Source organism: Trachypithecus francoisi, unplaced genomic scaffold (assembly GCF_009764315.1).
Source record: "Trachypithecus francoisi isolate TF-2019V2 unplaced genomic scaffold, Tfra_2.0 Lachesis_group14, whole genome shotgun sequence".
Taxonomy (NCBI): Eukaryota; Metazoa; Chordata; class Mammalia; order Primates; family Cercopithecidae; genus Trachypithecus; species Trachypithecus francoisi.
The window spans coordinates 58875854-58902331 of record NW_022681459.1 but is presented as its reverse complement, the minus strand read 5'-3'; the positions used below and the strand labels follow the sequence as shown (position 1 = coordinate 58902331).

The 26478-nt window shown below is 54.1% G+C and overlaps 1 protein-coding gene across 4 annotated transcripts; it reads left to right on the top strand.

Moving 5' to 3' along the window:
- Window positions 1-2004: 2004 nt before the first annotated feature.
- Window positions 2005-26401, top strand: BIK (BCL2 interacting killer). Of its 4 annotated transcripts, none has more exons than XM_033233707.1 (5): window positions 2005-2078; window positions 20226-20393; window positions 24432-24530; window positions 25221-25347; window positions 25911-26401. In XM_033233707.1, the coding sequence occupies exons 2-5, from the start codon at window positions 20233-20235 to the stop codon at window positions 25992-25994; spliced, it is 471 nt and encodes a 156-aa protein (XP_033089598.1). In that variant the 5' UTR covers window positions 2005-2078; window positions 20226-20232; the 3' UTR covers window positions 25995-26401. The 4 variants fall into 4 exon arrangements, with proteins under 4 accessions (XP_033089598.1, XP_033089597.1, XP_033089596.1 ...); XM_033233705.1 differs by lacking the exon at window positions 2005-2078 and adding an exon at window positions 2203-2702; XM_033233708.1 differs by lacking the exon at window positions 2005-2078 and adding an exon at window positions 2739-2760.
- The last annotated feature ends 77 nt before the right edge of the window (window positions 26402-26478 follow it).

The following is a 26478-nucleotide window of genomic DNA, read 5'->3' as shown; positions in this document are numbered from 1 at the left end:
GCTGGTCTTGAACACCTGACCTCAGGTGATCCACCTGCCTTGGCCTCCCAAAGTGCTGGGGTTATAGGCATGAGCCACCACCTCCAGCCATCTCTTCCTCCTATTTGATCAGCATATTATCTTGGGATTTTGCAAAGTAAATAAGTACTGTATTTTCACCCACTCCACCCTTGAATCATCCAAAGTGTCCCCAAACGGTCCTTCTTTCTCCATCTGTTCCGCTAATGTTTACTGAACATCTCCTACGTGCCTGGCACTGTGCCTCCAGTCTCAAGACCCCTCTGCAAGCATCTCACTCATATCAGGTCTTCTGGACCCATGAGACCCCGTGTCATTGCTTTACCACCCTGAGTCTCAATTTCTTCATCTGCAAAATGCATTCAGAGGGAAGCCCCCATTATGAAGGGTTCCCCATTCCTGACTGTAGCCACAGTCAGGGCAAGCTGCTTTGTAGGGGTTGGAGTTTATGTAGTTGGGAGGCCCTAGAAGAAAAGACTGTTACAGGGCTGGGCGTGGTGGCTCACACCTGTAATCCCAGCACTTTGGGAGGCCGAGGCCGGTGGATCACCCGAGGTCAGGAGTTCCAGACCAGCTTGGCCAACATGGTGAAACCCTTTCTCTACTAAAAATACAAAAATTAGCTGGGCATGGTGGCTCATGCCTGTAATCCCAGCTGCTAGGGGGTGCTAAGGCAGGAGGATTGCTTGAACCTGGGAGATGGAGGTTGCAGTGAGCCGAGATTGTGCCGCTGCACTCCAGCCTGGGCAACAGGGTGATATACTCCATCTCAAAAAACAAACAAACCAACAACAACAACAACAACACAACAACAAAAAACTACAAAAGCAAAGAAGGTCCAAGGCCCAGAAGGAGGGAGGGGCTCTTTAGACTTTATCACGCTTTACCTCCTCTAGTCGTCCCAACAGCCCAGCTCTTGGTAGGTACTGTTGTCCATTTCACAGATGAGAACACTGAGGGGGAAGTAATTACCCTAGAGGTGGGAAGAACAGAGTGAGGGTACCCAACAGGTAGCAAACGACAGAGCTGGGGGATGGGAACCCCTGTCCCTCCCCTAATCTCTGAAGGGATCACGACAGAGGTAAACAAGCTTTGCTGTGCGCAGGACAATTGTTACTTTGTTATTCTAGGAGCGCTCTGCTTTCTCCCACCCCCAATATACCCCAGGGCCGCTGTTAGGCCCTACTCATCCCCGCGGGGCAGGCTGCCACCCGCCCACCCCGCCTGGAACCTTTCTGATTTCTCTGTCCCTCGCGGGGGCTTTAGGGTCCTTCTCACCAGGTCTGCACGTGGGCCCCCTGCCCCCAATCCCTCCCGTTCTGGCCTGCCTCTCGCGGACCCGGAGCCCCGACGGGAGGGGGAAGGCAGTGGGTGTGTGCTGCAGCTGGAAGGCTGCGGACGGGCGGCAGTGGAGGGGCAGTCCCCCTGGCTTCGGGTATGGAGCACTAGATGCTGCTGCTACCCAAGTGTGAACCTCGGTTTTCATATTCGTGAAATAGGCTTAAAAACACCTAAGTCCCAAAGCTGCCACCCTAGGGAACACGTTTTTGAAGGCTGGCTTCACGCTGTCATTTAGCAAGTCATTTCGTCCTCTTGGAGCCTCGGTGGGTAAAATGATCGTGAAGAAAAGCACCGAGGAGTACTTTGAGCTCGAAGGGAGGCCATCCGTGTAAAGGGCTTGGATTATACACCCAGATTCTGTCAATGGATCGATCTCCCCAGTATTTATGGAAACTCCTGACTGCACGCCCGTGCTGGGCGCAGGGGAAACAGCGACGCACGGGACAAAACAAGCTTGCAGAACCGCAGGGGGCAGAGAGGCTGTAAACAAGCCAACGGGCTGCACTTGTAGCGGTTCTGTTGCCAACGCCATTCATACCCCAGTCCGGGATTCCGCGCTCGGGGTGCGAGAGGCCGCTCCCGGGGCGGGGCGGGGAGGGACCCGGGCGGGGCGGGAGGGGCGGGGCGCCCGTACCTATTAGGTCCCGCGCCGGCAGCCGGGCAGTAGACACGAAGCTTCTCCGGTGGCTCACAGACGCTGCCAGCATCGCCGCCGCCAGGTGAGTGCCCCGGACACTGCTGCCGCCCGCCGCTCCACCCACCTCGAGCCCGGCGGTTAGCGCCCAGGCCGCGGCCCGGGTGCCGAGCGGCTGGAAGTGTGGGGACCCGTGCCCAGTTTTTTCCGCTCCAGCAAGTCGCTGGCGAGTCCCTTGTGGGGCGACGTCTCAGGACTCTGGCTCCGAAACGTCCCCTTTCTGCCCGGGGCTCCAGGTCCCTGACGGGCGATCGTACCAGGCGCGGCCCCTGCGGGCCTCAGTTTCCGCGCCTGTGCAATGGGGTGGTTCCTCTGCGTGTCGCCGCTACGGCCGGACGCTCCATCGCTCTCGCACCGTCCTCGAGTGCGGCTTCCGGGCACCGGACTCCGACCTCTTGGGTGGTGCGGACCCGGCCAGAGCGCAGCGCGGCACCGGCAGCCCACGGCCGCGGCCGCACAGCCCCGGTGCCCTTAAAAGAGGGAAGATGGCGTCTTGCCCGGTGCTGCCGGGACCGGCTCCCGGATTCGCTGTGCACCTAAGAGCCGAGGAAATGCTTCGTAACGGGACGCCCAGAAAGTCCGGAACAGGAACGTGCACCCGGAGCGGCGCGCTGCCGCCCGCCCACACCTGCCCATGCGCCCTGCACAGGTGCGCCCCGGACTGGTCGCGGGGACTAGAGCCCGGCTGGGGCGAGCGACCTTGTTTGGTAAATTGGGGGTGCGCCCCTGCGGGTGACCCGAGAGGGGTCCCCCCGCCTGCGGGGCGCGGTCACGACAAGGCTTGTGGGGTTCGGAGCTGGTCGTCGTCCGGGCTCTGGCCTCCTAAATGCGATCGCTTTCAAGCCCTTCATTGTCAGTTTTGCCAGAATGAGCCGCTCGTGGGGTAGGACGCGGTTGTTGATGTTGTTGCTCTTACTACTGTAACATTTTTGTTGCTGTTTTAACGCAGTGTTTACTGTGGCCTGGGAGCCCGAGCTTCCCGGGGAGGGTTGGTGTCTGCCTCATGTCCCCACATTAGGAGGGTCAGAGTCTGGTGGGCACTAGCGCCGGGAAGTTCTTAACATCTGTCTGTCCTTGGGAGCAGGAGGCCTCGTTTTCCAGGTGGAGGAACTAGAGATTTCAGTCCTAGGAGGCACAGAAATGCCAGGGTTGTCTAGCTGGAAGCCAAGGGCCCTTTATGGAACCCAAGCCAAAACCTCTTTCCACTCTCCAGCCCTGTGGCCTCTGAAGGGCTAGTCCATCTCTCTGAACCTCAGTTCCTTCTGTTCATTCTGCAAAATGTATTTCTGAGGTTTCTGCCCAGGTGAAGAAAGCCCAACTCAAGTTAGTAGCCTCCGTGTAGTTAAGACTTACCCTGATTTCTACTTAATTTGGCCATGTCTTTGGAATAAGTTCTCGGGAATGGCACAGTCTGGGTGTTTTTTTGTTTTGTTTGCTTCGCTCTTGTTGCCCAGGCTGGGGTGCAGGGGCGTGATCTGGGGTCGCTGCAACCTCTGTCTCCTGGGTTCAAGCCGTTCTCCTGCCTTAGCCTCCCTAGTAGCTGGGATTACAGGCGCCCACCACGACACCCAGCTAATTTTTTGTATTTTTAGTAGAGACGGGGTTTCACCATGTTGGCCAAGGTAGTCTCGAACTCCTCCTGACCTCAGGCAATCCACCCGTCTCAAAAAAGGAGCATTAGGCTGGGCACGGTGGCTCACATCTGTAATCCTAGCACTTTGGGAGGCCGAGGGAGATGGATCACCTGAGGTCAGGAGTTGTGAAACTAGCCTGCCAACATGGCAAAATCAGTCTCTTTTAAAAATGCAAAAATTAGCCAGGCGTGTTGGAGTGTGCCTGTAATCCTAGCTACTTGGGAGGCTGAGGCAGGAGGATTGCTTGAGCTCAGTAGATTGAGACTAGACCGGTAACATGGTGAAACCTGTCTCCACCAAAAAAAAAAATTAACTGGGCATGGTGGCATGTGCCTCTGTTCCTAGCTACCCAGGAGGCTGAGTTCAGAGGACTCCCTGAGCTTGGAGGGGTCGAGGCTCCAGTAAGCCCTGATCACGCCACTGCACTCTAGCCAGGGAGACAGAGTGAGACCCTGTCTCAAAAAAAGGAGCATTAGGCTGGGCACGGTGGCTCACATCTGTAATCCTAGCACTTGGGAGGCTGAGGCAGGAGGATTGCTTGAGCTCAGTAGATTGAGACTAGACCGGTAACATGGTGAAACCTGTCTCCACCAAAAAAAAAAATTAACTGGGCATGGTGGCATGTGCCTCTGTTCCTAGCTACCCAGGAGGCTGAGTTCAGAGGACTCCCTGAGCTTGGAGGGGTCGAGGCTCCAGTAAGCCCTGATCACGCCACTGCACTCTAGCCAGGGAGACAGAGTGAGACCCTGTCTCAAAAAAAGGAGCATTAGGCTGGGCACGGTGGCTCACATCTGTAATCCTAGCACTTTGGGAGGCTGAGGCAGGAGAACTGCTTGACCCTGGGAGGCGGAGGTTGCACTGAGCTGAGATCACACCACTGCACTCCAGCCTGGGCCACAGAGTGAGACTCTCTGTCAAAGAAAAAAAAAAAGCATCAAATGGTAGATCCCCAGTGTCTGTTACAGCTCCGGTACTCTATGGCTAGATAAAAGGGCTGCATACATGTTAGTTATTGTAAGGTTTTTTTTTTTTTTTTTTGAGACGGAGTCTCACTCTGTCGCCCAGGCTGGAGTGCAGTGGCCGGATCTCAGCTCACTGCAAGCTCCACCTCCAGGGTTTACGCCATTCTCCTACCTCAGCCTCCCGAGTAGCTGGGACTACAGGCGCCCGCCACCTCGCCCGGCTAGTTTTTTTGTATTTTTTTTAGTAGAGACGGGGTTTCACCATGTTGGCCAAGGTAGTCTCGAACTCCTCCTGACCTCAGGCAATCCACCCGCCTCAGCCTCCCAAAGTGCTGGGATTACAGACGTGGCCCCATGCCTGGCCCTTTTATTATTATTATTATTATTATCTTAAGCATATTAAGACTAAGATTCTCACACATTTGACACGCGCCTGTAATCCTAGCACTTTGGGAGGCTGAGGCAGGAGGATTGCTTGAGCTCAGTAGATTGAGACTAGACCGGGTAACATGGTGAAACCCTGTCTCCACCAAAAAAAAAAATTAACTGGGCATGGTGGCATGTGCCTCTGTTCCTAGCTACCCAGGAGGCTGAGTTCAGAGGACTCCCTGAGCTTGGAGGGGTCGAGGCTCCAGTAAGCCCTGATCACGCCACTGCACTCTAGCCAGGGAGACAGAGTGAGACCCTGTCTCAAAAAAAGGAGCATTAGGCTGGGCACGGTGGCTCACATCTGTAATCCTAGCACTTTGGGAGGCCGAGGGAGATGGATCACCTGAGGTCAGGAGTTGTGAAACTAGCCTGGCCAACATGGCAAAATCAGTCTCTTTTAAAAATGCAAAAATTAGCCAGGCGTGTTGGAGTGTGCCTGTAATCCTAGCTACTTGGAGGCTGAGGCAGGAGGATTGCTTGAGCTCAGTAGATTGAGACTAGACGGGTAACATGGTGAAACCCTGTCTCCACCAAAAAAAAAAATTAACTGGGCATGGTGGCATGTGCCTCTGTTCCTAGCTACCCAGGAGGCTGAGTTCAGAGGACTCCCTGAGCTTGGAGGGGTCGAGGCTCCAGTAAGCCCTGATCACGCCACTGCACTCTAGCCAGGGAGACAGAGTGAGACCCTGTCTCAAAAAAAGGAGCATTAGGCTGGGCACGGTGGCTCACATCTGTAATCCTAGCACTTTGGGAGGCCGAGGGAGATGGATCACCTGAGGTCAGGAGTTGTGAAACTAGCCTGGCCAACATGGCAAAATCAGTCTCTTTTAAAAATGCAAAAATTAGCCAGGCGTGTTGGAGTGTGCCTGTAATCCTAGCTACTTGGGAGGCTGAGGCAGGAGAACTGCTTGACCCTGGGAGGCGGAGGTTGCACTGAGCTGAGATCACACCACTGCACTCCAGCCTGGGCCACAGAGTGAGACTCTCTGTCAAAGAAAAAAAAAAAGCATCAAATGGTAGATCCCCAGTGTCTGTTACAGCTCCGGTACTCTATGGCTAGATAAAAGGGCTGCATACATGTTAGTTATTGTAAGGTTTTTTTTTTTTTTTTTTGAGACGGAGTCTCACTCTGTCGCCCAGGCTGGAGTGCAGTGGCCGGATCTCAGCTCACTGCAAGCTCCACCTCCAGGGTTTACGCCATTCTCCTACCTCAGCCTCCCGAGTAGCTGGGACTACAGGCGCCCGCCACCTCGCCCGGCTAGTTTTTTTGTATTTTTTTTAGTAGAGACGGGGTTTCACCGTGTTAGCCAGGATGGTCTCGATCTCCTGACCTCGTGATCCGCCCGTCTCGGCCTCCCAAAGTGCTGGGATTACAGGCTTGAGCCACCGTGCCCGGCCATTGTAAGGTTTTTTTAATTTGAGATGGAGTTTCGCTCTTGTTGCCCAGGCTGGAGTGCAATGGCTGGGAATACATGCGTGAGCCACCTCGCGTGGCTCAAGTTTCTTACACATTTGACTTGCCTGTAATCCCAGCACTTTGGGAGGCGAAGGCAGGAGGATTGCTTGAACCCAGGAGGTGGAGATTGCAGTGAGCAGAGATGGCACCACTGCACTCAGCCTGGGCTAACATGAGACTCCATCTCAGAAAAAAAAAAAAAAAAAAAAAAAAAATGGTATCTTGTGTCACAGAGCTGCAAAGAAACCAGAGACTACTAAGAACAGTGTACTTTTTTTTTTTTCCCAATTTCTGATCCCGTCTCAAATAAACGGAAGGAGGTAATTGAGGAAGGGCTTGATTGGCCGGTGAGTCTTGAAGCTGACACCACTGCTGGTGGTATTTTCCCCTCTCCCTGGAAAGCATCCTGTTTTTAGTGAACCTGTTAAATGTGTAGACAATTGATGGCTTTTTGCTTCCCCTGCTGCAGACTTAGTGGATCCCATGAGATTCTGACTACCGTCTGTGCTCAGAACAGTTTGAGGAGTATGGAGGAAATTCTCCGCACCAGTCTTACTGTTGCTGGTCACCAGGAAGCCAGCAGTGTGTCTGAACTGGACACATGTGACCACTTCCTAGCCTCTCTTTGTCCTACCACTGGTTGGTTGGGGCTGGTCCCTGGGAGAAACATAGAATATGAGCAAATCAGTCCCCGGCCCCTAAGTTCCTTGTTGGCTCCGAGACAGGCAGGAGAGGGGCGGGCACAGAGGGCAGCTGATTTTCCTAGTGTCAATATTAGGATGTAACAATACAAAACACCACTGGGGCACGCCAGGCACTGCGTAGTAAACCTGTTTTTCTGGGGGTGGGAGAGAACTTGGCACCCAGTTACCCAGACTGAAAAGCCGTGCAGCAAACAGAGAAAAGCTCACTTGTTTGAGTGAGGGTCCCTGTCACTTTGGATATTTAAGATCAAGTATTCTTGACCCCCCCACCTCCCTAAGATGGCGTCTTGCTGTGTTGCCCAGTCTGGAGTGCAGTGGCGTGATCTCGGCTCACTGTAACCTCTGCCTCCCGGGTTCAGGTGATCCTCGTGCCTCAGCCTCCCGAGTAGCTGGGATTACAGGCACGTGCCACCATCGCAGGCTAATTTTTTTTTTTTTTTTGAGACGGAGTCTCGCTCTGTCACCCAGGCTGGAGTGCCGTGGCCGGATCTCAGCTCACTGCAAGCTCCGCCTCCCAGGTTCACGCCATTCTCCTCCCTCAGCCTCCCGAGTAGCTGGGACTACAGGCGCCCGCCACCTCGCCTGGCTAGTGTTTTGTATTTTTTAGTAGAGACGGGGTTTCACCATGTTAGCCAGGATGGTCTCGATCTCCTGACCTCGTGAGCCGCCCGTCTCGGCCTCCCAAAGTGCTGGGATTACAGGCTTGAGCTACCGCACCCGCCCTAATTTTTGTATTTTTAATAGAGATGGGGTTTCACAGTGTTGGCCAGGTTGGTCTCGAACTTCTGACCTTGTGATCTGCATGTATACCCTGCATGCAGCATTTCACCTCCTTCTCAGGGCTACATCTGCCCATCGGGCTTTCCTTCTTGGCCTTTAACAGAAGGTGATACTGTCCAGTCCAGGGTCTCCCAGCCAGGAACAGCCTGCCATCGTGAGCCGAGCGCTTGATTAACCCCTTCCCTCATTCTCAGGATTTTGCAGTGAACTCTCAAGCCTTTCTCTGGCTGTCCGCATCCTCTCACCTGCTTTCACTGGGTCCTTGCTCTGTGCTGGGGCCATGCAGGTTCCTGGCCGGCTGGGTCAGACACACAGGTAAACATTTAATGAGACCTTGATGGGCTGAGTGCCCAATCCAGGTCTGTTTACCCAAGGTGCTGGGACAACACAGATGAAGAGCAGTTAATTCTGTCCAGGGGAGGGTGGAGAGGAAGTGACTTGTGCCTGAGCCCCAAGGAATAGTGAGTCCCCTGTGCCTGCCTGGGGAATGATGGTAGCAGAGGGGGGATGTAAAGGAGGAGTTGGGGTGTGAAAGGGCTGGGTTGCAAGTTCATAGGGGAGACCCAAACACTGTGAAGCTGAGCCCAGGGGCGGTACCTGCCTCTCAAGCCTCAGGGTCGGGGCCAGGGTGAACAGTCTTCATATTCTTCAGCCTCAGCATTTCAGAACTTTTTTTTTTTTTTCTTTGAGACGGAGTCTCGCTCTGTTGCCCGGGCTGGAGTGCAGTGGCCGGATCTCAGCTCACTGCAACCTCCACCTCCTGGGTTCAAGTGATTCTCCTTCCTCAGCCTCCCTAGTAGCTGGGATTACAGGCACGCGCCACCACGCCTGACTAATTTTTGTATTTTTAGTAGAGATGAGGTTTCGCCATATTGGCCAAGATGGTTGTGAACTCCTGACCTCAGGTGATCCACCTGCCTCAGCCTCCCAAAGTGCTAGGATAACAGGCGTGAGCCACCGCGCCTGGCCTAATTTTTGTTTTTGAGTGAGTCTTGCTCTGTCTGCTAGGTTGGAGTGCAGTGGCATGATCCCGGCTCACTGCAAGCTCTGCCTCTCAGGTTTAAGTGATTCTCCTGCCTTAGTCTCCTGAGTAGCTGGGACTACAGGTGCCTGCTACCAGCCACCACGCCTGGCTAACTTTTGTATTTTTAGTAGAGACATTGTTTCACCATGTTGATCAGGGGGGTCTTGAACTCCTGACCTTAGTTGATCCATCTGCCTTGGCCTCCCAAAGTGCTAGGATTAGAGGAGGGAGCCACCGCACCCCAGCTCAGAACTTGTTTTAAATATGAACTTTTGAAACTTAACAACTGTAGACCCAGGTGGTGGCTTGGCATTCTCTGCTTCCTTCATGGTGATAAAAAGGCACAGGCTTCCCCTTTTTGGGGTCATTTCAAAATCAGTCGAGAGAATTATTAGTCTGGTACACTTCCTCTACAGTTAGGATTATTTTTATAGGTGTTCAAACAGGAAAGGACATAGATTAAAATCTCTCTCCCCTGACTTTTTGATACAGGGTCTCACTCTGTCGCCCAGGCTGGAGTGCAGTGGCGCAATCACAGCTCACTGCAGCCTCAACCTCCTGGGCTCAAGTGATCCTCTCACCTTGTCCTCTTAAAGTGGTGGGAGCCTCCAAAAGGCTGAGCTGTGAGGTTGGGTAGGTTACATGTATTAAATTCATTTTTTTTTTTTTGAGACAGTTTTGTACTTGTCACCCAGGCTGAAGTGTAATGGCACAATCTCGGCTCACTACAACCTCTGCCTCCCAGGTTCAAGCGATTCTTCTGCCTCAGTCTCCCAAGTAGCTGGGATTACAGGCACCCGCCACCACAGCCAGCTATTTTTGTATTTTTAGTAGAGATGGGGGTTTCACCATGTTGGCCAGGCTGGTCTCGAACTCCTGACCTTGGATGATCCACCCGCCTTGGTTTCCTAAAGTGCTGGGATTACAGGTGTGAGCCACCGCGCCTGGCCTTAAATGCATTTTGGAGTGAGCCATCACACCTGGCTTCCCCTAACTCTAGTCTTAGAAATGAAGAATTAGGGGACCAGAGAGGCTAAGGAATTCTTCCAAAACCCCATGGCCAACGTGGCCCAGGCCCAGGGGTTCAGCAGCCAAGTGCCCCTTGTCAGAGCCAGGCTCCGCAAGAGCCCTGACTCTGTCTGGGGCTGTACCAGATGGGGTGGGGTGTGCGTGGGAGGGAGTGGGGTTTGCTTTCTTGATAAGAGAGAAACTGACATTAAACCAAACATCTGGACCATCTCTACAATATGCCAGGCAAAACGGAAACAGGCCTGTTTGTCACTCGGCACATCTGCATCCCTATGCAGGGCCCTGAGGGGCCACTGGGTGGGGGGAGCATGATCTGAAAGTAGTCCCTGCGTCCTGCCTCTGGGTGGTACCTTGTTTCGGAATGGTTTCAGGGTCTTTTTTGTGTTTTCTTTTGAGGTGGAGTCTCACTCTCTTTCCCAGGCTGGAGTGCAGTGGTGCCATCTCAGCTCACTGCAACCTCCGCCTCCCGGGTTCCAGCGATTCTCCCACCTCAGCCTCCAGAGTAACTAGGATTACAGGCGCTTGCCACCACGCCCGGCTAATTTTTTGTATTTTTAGTAGAGATGGGGGTTTCACCATGTTAGCCAGGCTGGTCTTGAACTCCTGACCTGAAGTGATCCGCCCACCTCGGACTCCCAAAGTGTTGGGATTACAGGTGTGAGCCACCGCGCCCAGCCAAGGGTTTCAGGGTTTGAAGTCTCATGTAGGACTCAGTGTCACTCCTGTGGTTGTCCCTGTGAGCGCATCAGAGAGGTGCTGTGACCAGGATCACACAGTCCCCCTCAGTGGGGGTTGGGGTAAGGGATAGTATGTTTAATTATGTAAGTAATTACAGACTCATTGTCAGGTTCAAAGTAATGGATACAAGCTAAGTCTGCTAGGCGAAGTGGCTCACGCCTGTAATCCTAGCACTTTGGGAGGCCGAGGCGGGTGGATCACCTGAGGTTGGGAGTTCGAGACCAGCCTGAGCAACACGGTGAAACCCCATCTTTACTAAAAATGCAAAATTAGCCGGCTGTGGTGGCGCATGCCTGTAATCCCAGGGACTTGGCAGTTGAGGTGGAGAGATCACCTGAGCCCAGGGAGGTGGAGACTGCAGTGAGCCACGTTCATGCCACCGCACTCCAGCCTAGCTGACAGACAGACCCTGTCCCAAAATGATAATTCTCCATATTAGGCCTCCCACAGGGGGATCTTGGGGGGTCTGCAGCTCAGGTGACTCCCATCTTGTCACTAGCCAGGTGACACCTTCATTCTGGAGCCTTAGCTCTGAATGCCCCAGGTGGGGGTGCCCTTTCAGATGCCCCTTTTCAATTTCAAAGGCTCTGATTCTAGATCTTGAAGCCGGATGCGGCCCTGGCACCCGGCTTCAGTTTCCACTGTGAAGGACGGAGGTCTCCCAGGCCCAGCCCAGGCGGCCAAGCCCATCCTGGAATCAGAACACACTGAGCACATTTTGTAGGGTGGCACCTTTTTATCCAAGTTACTAGCTACACATCAGTGTTTAAAGAGAAAAAAGTGACCTTTCATTGTTTTTTTCTTGAAACTTGAGGAAACAAGATACATACTACTGATTTTTTTTCCTTATAACTAAATGCATGTCTGCAGCGCGGTAGAGGTGTCTTTTTTTTCATGCTATGTGGGGAAAGTGTGCTGCTTTTCGGAGATGGACTGGAATGTCTGGTTTCTGTCCCTGGGCCCTGTTTTCTATAGAAGGTGCCATAGTGAGATCCAGGGCGACTCCTTCCTATCACTGTCACAAGGTTGTGATAGTGTATACTTTGAGCTAAAGGGCTCTTTGTGAGCCTCCAAAAAATAACAACTCATATTTATTGAGCACTCACTCATGAGTACTGTACCTGATTTAGCTCATTTAATCTTCACAGCAACCCCAGGAGGTAGATTTTACTGAGGAGGAAACTGAGGTGCAGAGAAGCTAGCTGCTTCCCCAGGAGTAGCCCATGTATGAGGGAAGCTGGGCAGGCTGGCCCCACAGCCCAAGCCCCCTACCCCTGCTGCAGCTGACGTTTCAGGGATGACTGTGTCAAGGGCCCTGATCCCCTTTACTCTTCTGGCAGGAAAGGAGAGACTGCTTCCCTTACACTGTCACCCTTACAACTTTTTGTTTTTGAAATGGAGTCTCACTCTGTCGCCCAGGCTGGAGTGCAGTGGTGATCTCGGCTCCCTGCAGCCTCCGCCTCCCGGGTTCAAATGATTCTCCTGCCTCAGCTTCCCGAGTAGCTGGGACTACGGGTGCATGCTACCACGCCCGGCTATTTTTTTGTATTGTTTAGTAGAGAAGGGGTTTCACCGTGTTAGCCAGGATGGTCTCAATTTCCTGACCTCGTGATCTGCCCTCTTTGGCCTCCCAAAGTGCTGGGATGACAGGCATGAACCACCGTGCCCGGCCTCTTACAACTTTACTGCACAGATGTCCCCCAACTTTGATTTGATCCGGTTGAGGATTCTTCACCGTATAGTAGTGCAAGCGCGGCACACAATCGGTTGAAACCACGCTTTGAATACCCACCTGCACATCCATATTCTGCTCTTCACTGTCAGAGGCAGAGGCTGCAGTGAGCCGAGATCACGCCACTGCACTCCAGCCTGAGCAACCGAGCGAGGCTCCCTCTTGAAGAAATAAAAAAAAAAAGGAAATTCCTTTCTGTCTTCCCTCTCCCCTTTGGTGCTCCTCCCCTCTCCTCCCTTCTCTGAATCTCCCTGCCTTCCCTCTTTTTTCCTAGCTAATTCTCCATCACTTATGGGAAGCGAATCGACCCACCCTTCCAAACTGAGCAGTTTTGGACACGTGCAGGTTCCTAACAGCGGGGTCTGGAGCCTGGGCTTCCCCAGTCAGGTGGTGAGGGAGTCATGATATAGGGCATTGTGTACTTTGAGCTTCTTGAAATACAGCCTGGGCAATGTAAAACCCAAAAAATTAGCCGGGAGTGGTGGCGTGCGCCTGTAGTCCTCCTAGCTACTTGGGAGACTGATGCGGGAGGATCACCTGAGCCTGGGAGGTGGAGACTGCTGTGAGCCATGACCTTGCCACTGTACTCCAGGCTGAGTGACAAAGCAAGACTCTGTCTCAAAAAAAAAAAAAAAAGAAAAAATATACCTTGAAGAAAAACATCAAATAGCTCCATTTCATATATATATATATATATATATATATACACACACACACACACATTTTTTTTTGAGATGGAGTTTTTCGCTGTTGTCGCCCAGGTTGGAGTGTAATGGTGAGGTCTCGGCTCACTGCAAACTCCTCCTCCCAGGTTTAAGCAATGTTCCTGCCTCAGCTGCCCGGGTAGCTGGATTACAGGCGCGCACCCCATACCTGGCTAATTTTTTTGAAACGGGATAGAGACAGGGTTTCACCATGTTAGGCTGGTCTTGAACTCTTGACCTCGTGATCTGCCCGCCTTGGCCTCCCAAAGTGCTGGGATTACAGGTGTAAGCCACCGCGCCTGGCCCATTTCATATATTTTAAAAATTTTTATTGTTAATTTATTTTTAGAGAGGGAGTCTCGCCATATTGGCCAGGCTGGTCTTGAACTGGGCTCGTGCGACCTGCCTGCCTCGGCCTCCCGAAGGGCTGTGATGACAGCACAGCGGTGTCTGCAGATCTCTGGCTTCAATTTTTCAGGGCTGCCAGGTGCACACGGGGGTGTATGTGGGATGCATCCCTAGAAATCAAAGGTCATGTGCGTGTGTGACTGGTGGATGCTGATTGTCATACTACCCCCCCAGAAAGGCAGCAACATGTGCAGTCCACTGTGGCGTCCTGAGCCTCTGGTCTCCTCCCTTCTAAGGCTGCTGATTGTGTTAACCAGCTTTTATGGAGCCCCTGCTAGGTGGCGGGAAATGGGCAGTAGTGTATCTTTTCATCCTATCAGCAGCCCTGGAGGCCCGGCTGTTTCTGCAAGGCTCAGAGGTGAGCTGGTGGTTCTGCCACACAGCAGGGCCGAGCAGGAGGTGGAACTGAGGTCCAGCCTGGCTGCAGGCTCAGGGCGTTTCCTGCTGGGTTGCACTGGAGTTGTGTGTGCTCCAAGGGCTTTGCGTCACCCCACCCTCATGGTCCAGGGCCAGGCTGTGACTGGGCGGGCTGCAGGGGGAAGACTGGACCAGGGTTTTTTAGCTGGGCCCACTCAGCCGGCCCTCCCTGTGACCCCAGCGTGGCCCCTGACCCTCTTGGTTTGCCTGCCTGTGAAATGGGAAGTGTCAGATCCCACCTGCCTGGCTTTGACAGGACTGGGTGAGATCATGAGAGTCTGAGGGTCCCTACCGGGAGTTCGACCCCACCCTCAGGTCCAGCCCCACCCACCTCTGCCCCCCACCCCCCCGCCCTGACACTCCTGTGGCCTCAGCGGTTGAACACCTGCTGAGGACTGTGCAGGACACATCTCTACTTGCTTGTGCTTCTGCACAACCCGGGAGGGGCTTGGGAGGTAGACGGCGTTTCCCCATCTTCCAGATGAGCCACAGGCGAGCTGTTGAGTGCAGAGCTGTTCACCAAATGCAGGCTGCTCTGTCCAGAACCTGCCCTCCCTCCCGCTCTGAGCCCTGCAGGTACCCTCAAGGCCGTGGGTGTGGCGCTCTCTTCTGCACACATTAGATTTGCATCCTAACCTCTTAGGGTAAAACAGGGCTTCTGACTGGCGCCTGGTGTTTCCACTGGTGAGTGTGTAGGAGGCAAAGTGTGGGCTGTAGCCTGGGTGGGGACACATGGCTAGGTGTGTCTTCCTTCACCAAAGAAGGGTTTCAACTACTCATTTGCAAGTTTGCTGGAAAAAAAAGATAATAAAAACCAGTCCAGTTTCCTGGATCTGCAGCTGCAGTGACCTCACAGGGTGTCCTCTGGGAGTAGATTGCCTCCATGTCTTCAGTCAACAAACGTATGTCTGCTCTATGCCAGGTCTTGGGCTGAGAACCAGAAACTGATAAGAACAGCAGCTCCCCTCTTAGGGGTTTACTCTGTGCCAGATCATTTCATCCCCACAATAGTCCTGTGCAATAGGTGTTACCAGTATCTGCATTCTAATTTTTTTTTTTTTTTTTTCTGAGATGGAGTCTTGCCCTGTTGCCCAGCCTAGAGTGCAGTGACGCAGTCTTAGCTCACTGCAACTTCCGCCTCCCGGGTTCAAGCAGTTCTCCTGTCTCAGCCTCCCGAGTAGCTGGGATTACAGGTGCCCGCCACCATGCCCAGCTAATTTTTGTATTTTTAGTAGAGAGGGGGTTTCACAATGTTGACCAGACTGGTCTTGAACTCCTGACCTCATGATCTGCCCTCCTTGGCCTCCCAAAGTACTGGGACTACAGGCAGAGCCATCTTTATTTTAGAATTAAGGAAACAGAGGTCAGCTAACTTGCCCAGGGACACCCAACAGCCCAGTTGCAGAGCCCACACTCCAGCCCGCCACAGGTACGAAACTGAGCAGCAGCTAGTGTAGTCAGCTGGAGCCAGAGGGGAGCAGAGACACGCAGACTCTGAGGGTCCAATAAGGTGATGCCTGAATCGGCCAGGCTCAAACTCATAATCTCCGTGCTTTGGGAGGCCCAGGTGGGAGTTGAAGCCAGGAGTTCTGAGACAAGCCTGGGCCACAAAGCAAGACCCTATCTCTACAACAATGATATAAAAATTAGCCATGTGCATGGTACATACCTGTCCAGTTACCCTGGAGGCTGAGGTGGGAGGATTGCCTGAGCCCAGGCGTTTGAGGCTTTAGTGAGCCATGATCAGGCCACTGCGCTCCAGCCTGGGCAAAAGAGTGAGACCCTATATGTGAAAAAAAAATCATAAAATTTAATTTTTATAAAAGGGCCAATAGGCATAGGCATGGGCCAGTCTGAGGTTGGCTGGTGAGCTCTGCACATCTGAAGACTTGGAGGCATGGCAGGACCAGGCACCATCCGTGGAAAGTGTACTTATCTTGAGTGTGGTTAGGGCGGGAACCAAGATTGGGGTGGCCACAGAGGGAGAGCCTGTTAGTGGATGTGGCACAACCCCCCTACTTTTTTTTTTTTTTTTTGAGACAAGTCTCGCTCTGTTGCCCAGGCTGGAGTGCAATGTCGCAGTCTCAGCTTACTGCGACTTTCGCCTTCCAGATTCAAGTGATTCTCCTGCCTCAGCCTCCCAAGTAGCTGGGATTACAGGCGAGCGCCACCACACCCAGCTAATTTTTGTATTTTTAGTGGAGATGGCGTTTCACCACGTTAGGCAGGCTAGTCTCAAACTCCTAAGCTCAGGTGATCCACCTGCCTCCACCTCTCAAAGTGCTGGGGTTACAGGCGTGAGCTGCACTGCAGCAGGCCAGGTCTAGGGAGCCGAACAGAGCAGTGACAGGGTCAGGGTTGAGGCTGCTACCTTGAGATTAGGTTGGAGAGAGCTCCACTGAAGGCTGGAGACCAGTAAGGCATTCAGCGCAGGTGCCAGGTAAGAGCTGACCAGGACTGGGCCTCCCTTGGGCTGGTGGGGTGGCCAGGAGAGACCACAGCTGTAAGGACCCTCCTGGGCAGGCCCCCCACCCTCCACTCCCTGACTCAACACTGAGTTTTCCCATGCAGATCTGGGCCCCAAGGCCAGCCTTGGCCTGGTTGGTGATGGGATCTTCGCCATTCGTATCAAGCCAATCTTGAGGCCTGGCCTAGAGGCCGGAGGTTAAAGGCTCAGATTAGGTCACTTCTTTGATGTGGTAGAGGGTAATGGGTATTTAATGAGTTAATCCAAAGTGCTGTAATCCCAGTACTTTGGGAGGCTGAGGTGGGCGGATCACCTGAGGTCAGGAGTTGAGACCAGCCTGGCCAACATGTCGAAACCCCGTCTGTACTAAAAACAGAAAAATTAGCCGGGCATGGTGGCGCGCGCCTGTAGTCCCAGGTACTTGGGAGTCTGAGGCAGAGAATCACTTGAACCTGGGAGGCGGAGGTTGCAGCTGAGCTGAGATCGCGCCGTTGCACTCCAGCCTGGACAACAGAGTGAGACTGTCTCAAAAAACAAACAAACAAAAAACACTACCACCAACAAAAACACAATAGATGGGGAAACCAAGGCTGGGGCAGGAAGGATTGGGTCAGCATATTAATCTAAGGTGAGACGTGGTCCTGGGTCTACTCAGATGGGGATGTTGGCGGGGTGGGGAGCTTGAAAGGGTCTTGAAGGCAGAGCGTGGGTGACTGACTCCTCAGGTAGGCCCGGCCTACTCTCTGCTGTAGACCCTGGACGGCGTAGCCCACTCCGGTGGCTGGGGCCTTCTTCCTATCTGGCGCCTGAGGATTCTGGGAATGCCTGCTATGTAAGGGGGCTGTTGGGACAGTGGCTCAAGGCAAGGCTCAGTGCAGCTCACAGCTCAGCTCACAGTGAGCTGAGGTTCCACTGTCGTTCTCACTTTGCAGGGCATGGAGGTACTGGGGTCTCCCCAGGAGCACAGAGCAGGAGACTGCCTTTTCGAGGGGTAGGGAAAGGGGGGAAAAGCAAACAAGGGCTGGAGCTGCTTTCCTAGGGAAATGCCCTTTGCATAGACACCCAAGGCAGCCGGAAGTTCTGGACGCAGTTCTTTTTTTTTTTTTTTTTTTTGAGACGGAGTCTTGCTCTGTCGCCCAGGCTAGAGTGCAGAGTGCAGTGGCCGGATCTCAGCTCACTGCAAGCTCCGCCTCCTGGGTTCATGCCCTTCTCCTGCCTCAGCCTCCCGAGTAGCTGGGACTACAGGCACCCGCCACCTCGCCCAGCTAGTTTTTTGTATTTTTAGTAGAGACGGGGTTTCACCGTGTTAGCCAGGATGGTCTTGATCTCCTGACCTCGTGATCCACCCACCTCAGCCTCCCAAAGTGCTGGGATTACAGGCTTGAGCCGCCGCGCCCGGCCGGACGCAGTTCTTTTAATGCCACCTTAACACGCACAGTGCTGGCAGTCTATACAATGTAAACATCCCATCTGTGACATTTTATTTTTTCCTCTGGAGTCAGAATCTAGCTCTGCCTCCCAGATTCAAGTTGGGATTCCAGGCATGCGCCACCACACCTGACTAATTTCGTATTTTTATTAGAGGCGGGGTTTTACCATGTTGGCCAGGCTGGTCTCAAACTCCTGACCTCAGGTGATCCGCCCACTTCAGCCTCTCAAAGTGCTGGGATTACAGGCGTGAGCCACCACACCCAGCCCATCCATCTCCCTTGAATGCTGAAAGCAAGTTGTGATCACACACCTGTGCCTAGGCCTGTGGGAGGGCGGCCTTGTGGGTCCTGCCTGCTGTCAGTTCTCCCTTGCGTGGGGGGCAGGGAGACTTGGAGCTCCGTCCCTTCTTGGCTTAGTCATGAACTTCTGTAAGTCTCAGTGTCCTGTGTGAACAAACAGTTCAGTGAGATAGTGGCAGGGCAGAGTGTTCTATCAGCAGGCATGGGGAATTGAAAATTAAGAACACCCAGGGTATTATGGTAAGAAAATAATGAGTTGAGGCATAAAGGTAATGGTTAGTGCCAGCTTCCTCCCAGCGTGCCAGGCCCTGTTCAAAGTACATGAAGGAGTTCCTTACTTCGTCTTCCCAATAGCCCAGGGCAGGGCTCTCAGACCATAAAATCCATTTCACAGATGAAGAAACTGACACTGGTGCTAACTGCCAGAGCTGGGCTTTGAGCTAGGCCGTGAGATTCCCGTGCCACAGTCATTGTCATTATCATCGTCTAGATCGAAGAGTGTTTGGTGCACTGTGGGGTACATGTGGGGTACATGATAGTGAATCGGGTCGCAGAACCCTTCTCTGCCATCAGGATGAAACATTCATTGACGTGGGAACTCGCAGTGATCACAGTTAGGAAGGCCTTTGGTGGCAAAGAACAGGAAACTCAATGAATGGCGATGAGGACACATTTGGGTTCATTTTTCTTACAAACAGTTGGAGGAGGCAGCTCGGCAACACCCTCAGGCCTGGGTGCTCTCTGCCTCCCCACTCTGCTCTTCCTGGCCAAGCCGCTGCAGCTCCATCTTTGAAGGGGCTGCCCTGGCTGTGTCAGCTCCCTGGCATCCAACCCTTGCCTCCAGCCTCTGAGCCCTCATTGACCAGAACTGGGTTACACGGTTGCCACCAGCTGCAAGGGATGCTGGGAAGCTGAGGGACAGGAGGGCCGCGGTTGGCTTAGATGAATGATGATGCAGGACCACCCGAAAGAAAACTGGGGTTCTATCAGCAAGGAGCCAGGTGGAATGGATATTGGAGAGGTAAATAGCATTTGCCAGTAAAGAAGGCTGTAAAACACTGTGTATGGGGTGATCCCATTTGTGAAGAAGGATGTGTGATGCGAACACGTGTTTAGGAAAAACACTAGAAGAATTAGCAATGGTCTCACTGGGAATGGGGATTGTGATATGTTTTTCTCATGCTGCTTCTCTGCCTGCCTTCTCAAGAGAAGTAGCAGACACCAAAGAACAGGTGTGGCCTTCTGTTAAGTGGTGCAGAGGAATCGCCCTGCCAGTGCAGCCTCGCCTCTGTCCCCTGTGCTGACAGCAGGTGCCTGGGTTTTCTGGGTTTTCTTGAGGTCTGGTGTCAGAGGAGAACTTCTAATATTTATTTATACTCTGATTTTGTTTCACAAAGAAGAAAAAGGCTGGGCGCGGTGGTTCACGTCTGTAATCCTAGCACTTTGGGAGGCCGAGGTGGGGTGGATTGCTTTGAGGTCAGGGGTTCAAGACCAGCCTGGCCAACATGGTGAAACCCCCGTCTTTACTAAAAACACAAAATAATTAGCCAGGCGTAGTGGTGCATGCCTGTAGTCCCAGCTACTCAGGAGGCTGAGGCAGGAGAATCGCTTGAACCCAGGAGGCAGAGGTTGCAGTAAGCCGAGATTGTGCCACTGCGCTCCAGCCTGGGGGACAGAGCAAGGCTCAGTATCCAAAAACAAAGAAGAAAGAAAGGGCCCTTAGGAATCATCTCCAAGTCCCTCCCTTCCAAGAACAGAGACGCTGGGCGATTTGCCCAGAGGCACACAGCATGTAGCGGGATCCATGCCTGCAGGAGCTGGGGCTGGGGGATATTGACAGCTTTAGCGGATCAAAAGAGCGGGTGAGTAGGGCTATGCAACCTGCGGGTCATCCTGTGAGAGAGCCCCTAGACCGCTCAGTTCTGAGGGTCCAGCCATGTGCTGTCTTTTTGCCCCAGAGGAGAAATGTCTGGAGTAAGACCCGTCTCCAGAGACATCTTGATGGAGACCCTCCTGTATGAGCAGCTCCTGGAACCCCTAACCATGGAGGTTCTTGGTGTGACTGACCCTGAAGAGGACCTGGACCCTATGGAGGACTTCGATCCTTTGGAGTGTATGGAGGACAGGTAGGTCGCCATGGCCTGCCCCACCCCATGCTTGATGGTGACTTCAGGGGTGGGCCGGATGAACAGACCTTCTGTGACTGAGGGAGCACTGCAGATGCCACCCAGGCAGGGCCCCCGAGAGGAAGATTCCCCAGATGTGGACATGGAGGCTTCTGCCCTGGGAGTGGCTTCACTTTGCTGTCCCACCCTCCCCTGACACCAGCTCACAGACCCCTGGACAGCCACCATGTTCACAGTCCCAAGATGGACCTGGGGCCACTGGCTGTCAAAATGGCACAGTGTTTGGGCCTCAGGGAGCTAGACAGGCCAGGCCCTTAGCGACCTGCTGAGTATATCAAGGCCTCTTGAAGGAGGTGGCTCTGTAGCCAGAAAGGGGACCCGATCCAGATCCCAAAAGAGGGTTCTTGGATCTCAAGCAAGAAGGAATTTGGGCCACACGCAGTGGCTCGCACCTGTAATGCGAGCACTTTGGGAGGCTGAGGCAGGTGGATCACTTGAGGTCAGGAGTTCTAGACCAGCCTGGTCAACATGGCAAAACCCCGTCTCTACTAAAAATACAAAAAGTAGCTGGGGCTGGGCGTGGTGGCTCACACCTATAATCCCAGCACTTTGGGAGGCCGAGGCGGGCGGATCACGAGGTCAGGAGATCGAGACCATCCTGGCTAACATGGTGAAACCCTGTCTCTACTAAAAAATAAAAAAAATTAGCCGGGCGTGGTGGCGGGCGCCTGTAGTCCTAGCTACTGGGGAGGCTGAGGCAGGAGAATGGCATGAACCTGGGAGGCGGAGCTTGCAGTGAGCTGAGATCGCACCAACGCACCTCCAGCCTGGGCGGCAGAGCGAGACTACACATGTCTGTAGTCCCAGCTAGTCGGGAGGCTGAGACAGGAGAATATCTTGAACCCAGGAGGCAGAGGTTGCAGTGACCCAAGACTGCACCAACGCGCTCCATCTCAAAAAAAGAAAAGCTGCTCTACAGGCAGAGCAGCTGCATGTGCTGCTCGACTGAATATGCTTATAGTTATTTATTGATTATATGCTAAACAAGGGGTGGATTATTCAGGAGTTTCCGGGTAAGGGGTGGGCAGTTCCCAGAACTGAGGATTCCTCCTCCTTTTAGACCATAGAGGGCAACTTCCTGACGTTGCCGTGGCATTTGTAAACTCGTGGCACTGGTGGGAGTGACTCCTAGCATGCTAATAGAGTTGGTGCACAGTGAATAGCGAGGATGACTGGAGGTCACTTATGTGGCCACCTTGGCTTTGGTGGACTTTGGCTGGCGTCTTTGCGGAATCCTGTTTTATCAGCAGGGTCTTTGTAACCTGTATCTTAACGCTGACTTCCTATCTCATCCTGTGACTGTGACTTAGAACTCCTAGCCTCCTGGGAATGCAACCCAGTAGGTCTCAGCCTTTTGTTACCCAGCCACTATTCAAGATGGAGTTGCTCTGGTTCAGTTGCCTCTGATGGCTCTCATTTTAGAAAACCAGAACTGGGCTGGGCGCTATGGCTCATGCCTGTAATCCCAGCACTTTGGGAGGCTGAGGTGGGCGGATCACCTGAGGTTAGGAGTTCGAGACTAGCCTGGCCAAGTGAAACCAGGCCAGAGATGGGGGGGTGAAACCCCATCTCTACTAAAAATACAAAAATTACCCAGGTATGGGGGTCGGGGAGGGGTGCGGGTGCCTATAGTCCCAGCTACTTAGGAGGCTGAGGCAGGAAAGTCACTTGAACCCGGGAGGCGGAGGTTGTACTGAGCCCTGAGATTGCACAACCGCACTCCAGCCTGGGCAACAGAGTGAGACTCCGTCTCACAAAAAGAGAAGGAGAAAAGAAAGAGAAAGGAAAGAGAAAGAAAACCAGAACCTATGGAAGAGGCTGAGGAGGCCATGCAGTTCCTGGCCCCAGCTGCAAAGAATTACTAAGGCATGAAGAAGGGATCTTCCTAGGACTGATAAGGCCCCTGGAGGCAAAAGGATTTGCCTGGGGTTTCGGGGCCAAGGTCCAGTAGGACTTGACCCTTGCACTCTGCCAGCTGCTCCCAGTTATGTCCAGCACTCGGCAGCATATCCAGGTGTCCAGGCACACCCAGCCTTCCCAGCAGCAGGAAGGATACGCATTTTTTTTCTTTTTTTGAGACGGAGTCTCTGTCACCCAGGCTGGAGTACAGTGGCATGATCTCTGCTCGCCACAAGCTCCGCCTCTCTGGTTCACGCCATTCTTCTGCCTCAGCCTGCTGAGTAGCTGGGACTACAGGTGGCCACCACCACACCTGGCTAATTTTTTGTACTTCTAGTAGAGACAGGGTTTCATCATGTTAGCCAGATGGTCTCGATCTCCTGACCTCGTGATCTGCCTGCCTCGGCCTCCCAAAAGGTGCTGGGATTACAGGCGTGAGCCACCACACCCGGCTGCCGGCTAATTTTTGTTTGGTTTTTTTTTTTTTTTTTTTTTTTTTTGAGACGGAGTCTTGCTCTTTCGCCCGGGCTGGAGTGCAGTGGCCGGATCTCAGCTCACTGCAAGCTCCGCCTCCCGGGTTTACGCCATTCTCCTGCCTCAGCCTCCGGAGTAGCTGGGACTACAGGCGCCCGCCACCTCGCCCGGCTAGTTTTTTGTATTTTTTTAGTAGAGACGGGGTTTCACCGTGTAAGCCAGGATGGTCTCGATCTCCTGACCTCGTGATCCGCCCGTCTCGGCCTCCCAAAGTGCTGGGATTACAGGCTTGAGCCACCGCGCCCGGCCTTGTTTGGTATTTTTAGTAGAGACGGAGTTTCACCATGTTGGCCAGGCTGGTCTTGAACTCCTGACCTCAGGCGATCCACTCACCTTGGCCTCACAAAGTGTTGGGATTACAGGCGTGAGCCACCACGCCCAGCCAAGACTGGCACTTTCATTCTTCCCCTGGTACAGACGAGGGATGTGAAGGCCCAGGAGCAGCTGACCTCAGTAGTTTCTACCCTGAGCCTGGAAGAGAGTGGTCAGGCCTGACCTGAGCTGTTGCTTTCTGCTGGGGAATCCTGGCTCTGATGTGGCGCCTCCCACAGGCCAGGGACCAGCTCCAGGTTCCACAGGATTCTTTTCTGCTGTCAGCCTCAGGATTTTCAGTCATTAAGGTCCTCGACACAGGGATTGGGCTGGCTGGGATTTTAGAACTGGGGGGACTAGGCCCAGGGCATTAGCAGGTCAGGTGGGTGGGGCCAGGGCCCTGGCCCGGCCTCAGCTCAGGGCCCCTAGGAGTCCCACCTCCCTGGGAATTCCCCCGCTGTAGTCACTGGGATGGAACGCACACAGGTCCCTGGTGGAGGTCCAGACCAGCGAGCTGGGAGGGTGGGGAGTGTCTCAGTCTGTGTGTGGGAGTGGATGTGGATGGGGTGTAGGATCAAGGATGTGGTTTAGTGGGGGGGGGGGCCACCAGGGGCTTCTTAGTCCCCCCATTCTGAGAGTGGTGGTGCCAGCAGGGCTGGTTTCAGGATTGGGAACCAGGACACAGGTCTTAGAGGCCCCTCACCTCCCACAAAGGAAGGTAAGCTGCAACCCCTGTGGGAAGCCAGCCTCAGCCATCCAGGGGCTCAGCACTCCCCAGACCTGCCCGTTCCCCTCGTCCACCGTTTCCACCAAAGCCCACAGATGGGCCTGCCCCAGGATTCGTCAGGGAAGTTCAGAGACTGAGTTCTGGATGTTCAGGCATCCCTGGGTGCACGGGCAGGCTGCCTCAGGAGACTCACCTGCTGCTGACACTAGTGGGCAGTCACAGGGCACAAGAGGGCCTGGGACTCACCACTCAGGCAGTGCTGCTCCCTGGTGTCTCTGGCACCTCTGGGGCCACCCACGGATGGGACCTCGTGGGTATCTCTGAATCCAAGTGGGAGCCGGAGGAGGGATGCAGGGAGGCCCCCTCAATGCCTGCCCCGAATCTGACACCATCTTTTACCCTCTGGGCCACTCCCAGCCGCACACAATCCATTGGCTGGGTGGGTCCAGGTACATGTGGCCTCCACGGCACAGCCACACCCCGACTCCTATGTGTGCTCCCTGCAGTGACATGTTGGCCCTGCGGCTGGCCTGCATCGGGGATGAGATGGACGTGAGCCTCAGGGCCCCGCGCCTGGCCCAGCTCTCTGAGGTGGCCATGCACAGGTAACTGGCCTGTGCCCTGCCCAGGCCTCTATACCTGGGGAGGGGCCCTAGGCGGTAGGTAAAGGCCCTGAATGCAGCATAGGGCTGGGCCCTGAGGAAGCCCTGTGGGGAATGTGCCCTGACACTCTGGGGCTGTACTGAAACCCTTTGCTGCTTCCCGCACCTCCCTGGGAGCCCCCAGCTCCTGGCACTGGCCCCCTGCCACCTGTCCCTGGCATTCCTGGGCAACAGACAAAGCAGAGCCCAGGGCCCTTTTCTCGCCATCCTCATCAAGCCCAGATGGTACATTTCCACCATGGTCTTAAAAGGAGGTGCTACGTGAACTCGGATCCTAGACCCTGAGGGCTGGGCCTCTCAGCTAGTCTCCGGTGGGGGAACGGAGTGGGCAGTGGCTTGCCAGGGCCCTGTAGAATGGGGGTTTATTTTCTATGTGGCCAGCTCTGGAAGACAGAGCCACTGGCAGGCGGCTGGCTGAGGAAGGAAGCAGGAAATCAGAATGGATTTGACCACAAACAGCCCATATCACGCGGCCCCTGCAGGTGGAGGTGCCCATGGAAAGGGCCCTGGGTGGCTGTGGGGTGGGAGGGCCCAGGCCCCTGTTCCCCACAGCTGTGACAGTGTCATCGAAGCACAGGCTGTCCCTACCTGTTCCTGCAGTAATGGCTTGGTCCCCCCATCCTTTGTCTGTAGCCTAGGTCTGGCTTTCATCTCCGACCAGACCGACATCAGGGATGTTCTTACAAGTTTCATGGACGGCTTCACCAGCCTTAAGGAGAACATAATGAGGTTCTGGAGATCCCTGAATCCCGGGTCCCGGGTAAGAGCCTTGAGATTCCTGACCCTGATTTGCTCTGCGGCCAGTGGGGGCTGTCAGAGCTGCTCCTCAGGGCGCCACAGTCCCCATCACTCCCTGTCATCGGCTGTGTCATCGTTGTCCACATCCACCTGGTCCCATAGGCTTTTGAGTTTGGGATTCCTGGTTATGAGGGCACAAACCAGTGCGTGGTCCTGGGTCTCCCTCTGGCCCGAGCGCCTTCACCTGGCAGACAGGATTCTCGTCTCCTCGCCAGGGCAGAGGCCCCCTGAGCAGCCTTCCTGGCGGCCTGGTCCCACTCTGCACTGCCCACCACCAGGGCAGCTGACTGCCCTCACCTGTGTCCACCCTTTGCCTGTGTCCCACAGACTGGCAGCCTCTGGCCTCTTTGGCCATGTCCTCAGGGCCACTTTCCCCCCTCCTGAACTCCTTCCTTCTCTGGTTCCCTCGAGCTCCTTCCCAGTCCCCACCTCCCTGGGCTTCCCCTTGGAACTCTGCTGTCACCCCTGTCTGGCCTCATTGCTGGGGCCTGCTCCGAGCCTGACTCCTCTGTTTTGCTCCCGCAGGTGTCCCGCGAACAGGTGCTGCTGGCGCTGCTGCTGCTGCTGCTGGCGCTGCTCAGCGGGGGCCTGCACCTGCTGCTCAAGTGAGGCCCCAGCGGCTCAGGGCGGGGCTGGCCCCACCCCTGTGACCACTGCCCTGGAGGTGGCGGCCTGCTGCTGTTGTCTTTTTAACTGTTTTCTCATGATGCCTTTTTATATTTAAACTCTGAGATAGTGCTGGAACACTGCTGAGGTTTTATACTCAGGTTTTTTTTTTTTTTTTAATTCCACTTTTCGTTTTTTCTAAGAGATGAATTCCTATGGCTCCGAACTTGTTACCGGTTAACTGTGGCTTGTGCCCAGGAAGAGCCATTCACTCCTGCCCCTGCCTACAAGGCAGGTAGCAGGGGGAGTGCTGGTCACACCCCTGTGTGATGTGTGATGCCCTTGGCAAAGAATCTACTGGAATAGATTCCAAGGAGCAGGAGTGCTCAATAAAATGTTGGTTTCCAGCAGACTCTGGTCCTCTCTGGGGGTTGGCAGCACCTGCACAGGCTTCCTCTTGCCCCAGGGAGGCGCACCGTGTTGGTGG

What these genes read in the sequence shown, in the direction of transcription:
- BIK (XM_033233705.1), top strand. Translation starts at nt 2,539, where the DNA reads ATGGCGTCTTGCCCGGTGCTGCCGGGACCGGCTCCCGGATTCGCTGTG. An exon ending in TGCCCATGCGCCCTGCACAG is followed by an intron (nt 2,703 to 20,225) that starts GTGCGCCCCGGA and finishes TTTTTGCCCCAG; the next exon opens with AGGAGAAATGTCTGGAGTAA. An exon ending in TTGGAGTGTATGGAGGACAG is followed by an intron (nt 20,394 to 24,431) that starts GTAGGTCGCCAT and finishes TGCTCCCTGCAG; the next exon opens with TGACATGTTGGCCCTGCGGC.